The sequence below is a fragment of the Lolium rigidum genome, chromosome 7 (genome assembly GCF_022539505.1).
Source record: "Lolium rigidum isolate FL_2022 chromosome 7, APGP_CSIRO_Lrig_0.1, whole genome shotgun sequence".
Taxonomy (NCBI): domain Eukaryota; kingdom Viridiplantae; phylum Streptophyta; class Magnoliopsida; order Poales; family Poaceae; genus Lolium; species Lolium rigidum.
This window is the reverse complement of record NC_061514.1, coordinates 76,982,763-76,987,175: the sequence shown is the minus strand read 5'-3', so window position 1 is coordinate 76,987,175 and position 4,413 is coordinate 76,982,763. Positions and strand designations below refer to the sequence as shown.

Here is a 4,413-nt window from a genome sequence, read left to right as displayed (position 1 = left end):
TCCATCAATTTTGCTGATTTGACCCGAATTTGTTCCAGGTGGTTTCCCCGTGTTGAAATTAAAGAGAAATTTAGTTGTTTATTTTTTCGGGACGGCGAGACGGAGTCAGCCATGTGACTATGTCGTCGTCTTCTGACTCGTTCGATAGGAACCTTTGGCAACAACAACTCCTTGTGTATACATACACGCTCAGGAGTTCTTTAGACAACTACTGAAGCAATTTCTAAAGCTACAGTATTCCTTTTTCCTAGGGAACCAACCATCGGAGGGCGATCTGCCCACCTGAACTTTCTTCAGTGTTCTTGGTGAATTTGGAAAGAGGGATTCTTGAGTACAAATCCTCCATATATGACACTTCTATTCGAGGAGAACTGGACACCACCACTATTTCAGGTGAGTTTTGTTGACATGTTTTCAAGAATACGGTTCTAGGATCCGCTATCTGTTCGTCTTTCATTTACTTGAAGGTTAATTGGATATACTACAAAAACAAGAAGAATGTTTTTCTTTTGACAGCCTAGAGGAATCCTTATTTCTTCCATGACTATGAATTGTTGAGGCTGGCTGCTCGCCAGTACGCAATAGCTATCTAAAAACATGCTTGTGTTGCGACCTGTGATGGAGTAGGTTGATGAACGCAGAGTTAAGTTCTTCAGAGAACAAGATTTAACTTGGAACGGCGGGTTTGTTCCTTCACAGCATATCCTGCTTTTGTTAAGCATCATACACAGACAACAGATCCTGCTTCTGTGGAGTAGAACATCTATAACTGATGTTGAAGGAACTAAACATTATCATAGAATTTCATAGTTTGCAACTTGGAGAGTATAAAGATGAAACGTCCTTCAGGTCATCTATGTACCATACACATCTAGGAGAAATCTTGAAACACTAGAATCCTATAAGAAAATTTTCTATGTAGCCCATTGAAAAAAAAGAAAGAATTGTGGCATGAGTTTGGAGCGCATGGGAAAATCCATGTGTGTCTTCCAAGTTCCATGGACTTTTTCTCCCTTCAAATAGACGTTTTTCATTAAAATCGTCGTTTTTCTTATTCTAGCGTTTTTCTGTTATGTAGGAATCAGATCCAACATAGTTGAAGCGGATTGTAAACAATGCAGCTTTGCCTGCCACATGTCCGCAGTTCTGGCTTATTGCTTTTGCTTGCTGGGGATGGGGGTATTCCTTTTGTTTGATCCTTACATTGTCTTGTTGAACTTTCTTTATCCTTCTTAATATAAGACAACGAATTCTCTTGCATGGTTTAGACTTTTAGTTTAACAATGCATCTATCTGTGTAAGCAGGTGTATGGCCTCCATTTTCTATTTTACCCATTACATTTTCTGCAACAAAACTTGTGTGTTGTATTGCAGTGACACTCATGGGGTACATAGAGGTACATGTAGGCGGGGAGACCTGGACTACAAGAAAATCATTATGTTTAAACTAATCCTAGCCCTTATCTCTAATCTACACATATTCTAACAACATTATCATGTCTTATTCTCAGCCAAAGAATATGCAAGTGTTCCTACAGCTTGGCCTTAGCCTTGTATTGCTTGCAGCACAATTCACAACTGGAAATGCGGTTCCCAGTCCACAGTGCCGAAGGCAGTGTGGTGCTGTTGAGATACCGTACCCATTCGGCATCGATCCAAACTGCTCACTCGCAAGAGGTTTCGACATCAGTTGCAAGGTCCAGAATGGCATCCCCAAGCCATTCCGAGGCGACTTTGAGGTGCTTAGCATTTCCTTGACTCAGGGCACGATGCGGGTGCTCAATTACATTGTGGCCCATTGTTACAACACCTCTACAAATAGCATGGAGTTTATGGGCCGTTTCAATGGGTACGTGGGCCGACCTTCCTCTCCGCTTCGTCTCTCCGATGTCCAAAATAGGTTCACGGTCATTGGATGCAAGGCCCTCTACTTGATCTCCGATGGCAACGGCACAGGCTACCAAGGTGTAGGCGTCTCAACATGTCGCAACTTTTCAGACTTAGTAGATGGGTCATGCTCCGGCATAGGATGCTCCCAGACTATGATACCAAAGATGATGTACAACTATGGCACAACTACCTCGGATTTTTTCAACACAAGCCAAATCTGGGAGTTTAACAGGTGCAGCTACGCTGTGCTAATGGAGGCAGCATCATTCAACTTCAGCACCATGTACGTAAACACCACCAAGTTCAATGACACGAATGATGGGCGGGTACCCATGGTCCTTGACTGGGCGATAAGAGATCATAGGTGTGATGTCGCCACGCAGAACAAGACAGGCACTTATGCATGCCTTAGCAGCAACAGTGTGTGCATTGATTCCCTCAATGATAATGGATACATATGCAACTGCTCCCAGGGATACAAAGGCAACCCTTATCTTCCATATGGCTGCCAAGGTACTAATTAGCTTCGATCTGAATGTGTATACACGCAAATGCTTATCAAATTCTGTTCTGAATGTATAAGTCCCCTTGTTTGTTGGAAAATCTAATATCGAGTTTTGCCAATCTTACTGCAGATGTTGATGAATGCAGCGACAATCCATGTCCTTCAGGCGGCTCTTGCCACAATACGGTTGGAGGATTTCGGTGTTCTTGTGGAGTAGGAAGAAAATTGGAAAGCAATACATGCAATCCTGATACTGGCTTAATAATAGGTAACACCAGAGAAGTGATCACCTAGCTAAATCATTGCTTTTTGTTGCATTTTTGTACAATCTAAAGACAAAAAAAAAAGTAAATGTAAAACCAGTAACGCATCTGTTGTTGACAAAATTAGATGAACTATACTCTCTCTCTCTCTCTCTCTCTCTCTCTCTCTCTCTCTCTCTCTCTCTCCCTCTCCCTCTCTCATAATTCTCCAATCTGATGTTGTTATGCAGGAGTTACAATGGGATTATTTGGTGTAATGGTTATCATCATGATCGGTGTCTTCTGGGGACAAATGATAATCCAAAAGAGAAAATTGAACAAAGTTAGGCAGGACTATTTTCAACAGCATGGAGGCTTGCTTTTGTTTGACATGATGAAATCAGAGAAAGGCCTTGCATTCACGGTATTTTCAGAATCTGAACTCATAGAAGCCAGTGACAACTTTGACAATAGCAGAATACTTGGAAAAGGAGGACACGGAACCGTCTACAAAGGAATAATAAAGAACAACATGCCAGTTGCAATTAAAAGATGTGCATTAGTTGACGAAAGGCAAAAGAAAGAATTTGGCCAAGAGATGCTCATTTTGTCCCAAATCAATCACAAGAACATCGTTAAGCTCCTGGGTTGTTGCCTTGAGGTGGAAGTTCCAATTCTAGTCTATGAGTTTGTCCCAAATGGTACACTATTTGAGCTTATCCATGGCAAGAACCAAGCATTGCAAATATCCTTTAGCACTCTCTTAAGGATTGCTCATGAAGCAGCCGAAGGACTCAGCTTCCTACATTCGTACGCGTCTCCCCCAATAATTCATGGTGATGTGAAAACTGCCAACATCCTTCTTGATGACAACTACATGGCCAAAGTGTCAGACTTTGGAGCTTCCGTACTAGTCCCATCTGACAAAGAGCAGTTTGTCACAATGGTTCAAGGTACTTGCGGATACCTTGATCCTGAATACATGCAAACATGCCAGTTAACAGACAAAAGCGATGTGTACAGCTTCGGAGTTATCCTTTTAGAGATCCTCACTGGTCAGTTGCCACTGAAGCTCGAAGGGCCTGAGAAGCAAAGAAGCTTATCGTTGATTTTCTTATCTGCTATGAAGGAGAACAATCTTGATGCAGTGTTGGTGAGCCATGTGAAAGGACAAGAGAGTATGGAACTGTTGAGAGGACTCGCAGACCTAGCTAAAAGATGCCTAGATATGTGTGGTGACAACAGGCCCTTAATGAAAGAGGTCGCGGACGAGCTCAATAGATTGAGGAAACTTTCGATGCATCCTTGGGTACGGCTCGACGTGGAGACAGATGCAGAAAGCCTTCTTGGAGAAGAATCCACCAGTGGTTATGACATAGAATTAAGTGGGTATCCTATGGGCGAAAGTGAGAACCAGCCAATAAACCCAAGAAGTTCCTATTATGCAAGGTGATTAAGATACGCATAATAAGTATATTAAATCGCTAATTGCAGATAAAAAGAAGTTTCTTCTGAACCTTGTTACCATTTACTTGTGAGGTTAGCATTGCTGCTACTTGATGTGATTGTGTTTACTCTTTGTAATAGGGAATAGTCTAGCTCTTACAACTTGTATATTATAAAATATCTTTTATTCATTTGATGTGGTAATAAAATGATTGATTCCCATTGACAAATTCGCTAGTTAAGTTGCTGTCAAGAGCTCTGTGTGTATACATAGAACACTCGAGGTGCTGGCTGTTCTTCAGAACACAACTATGGAAGCAAGCTTTAAAC

At 41.7% G+C, this 4,413-nt stretch overlaps 1 protein-coding gene across 1 annotated transcript; it reads left to right on the top strand.

Moving 5' to 3' along the window:
* The first annotated feature begins 223 nt into the window (after positions 1 to 223).
* Positions 224 to 4,141, top strand: LOC124675936 (wall-associated receptor kinase 3-like). The gene is made up of 4 exons (XM_047212019.1): positions 224 to 393; positions 1,512 to 2,403; positions 2,526 to 2,663; positions 2,889 to 4,141. Exons 1-4 carry the CDS (start codon positions 349 to 351, stop codon positions 4,088 to 4,090), a joined length of 2,277 nt encoding a protein of 758 aa, XP_047067975.1. The 5' UTR covers positions 224 to 348; the 3' UTR covers positions 4,091 to 4,141.
* The last annotated feature ends 272 nt before the right edge of the window (positions 4,142 to 4,413 follow it).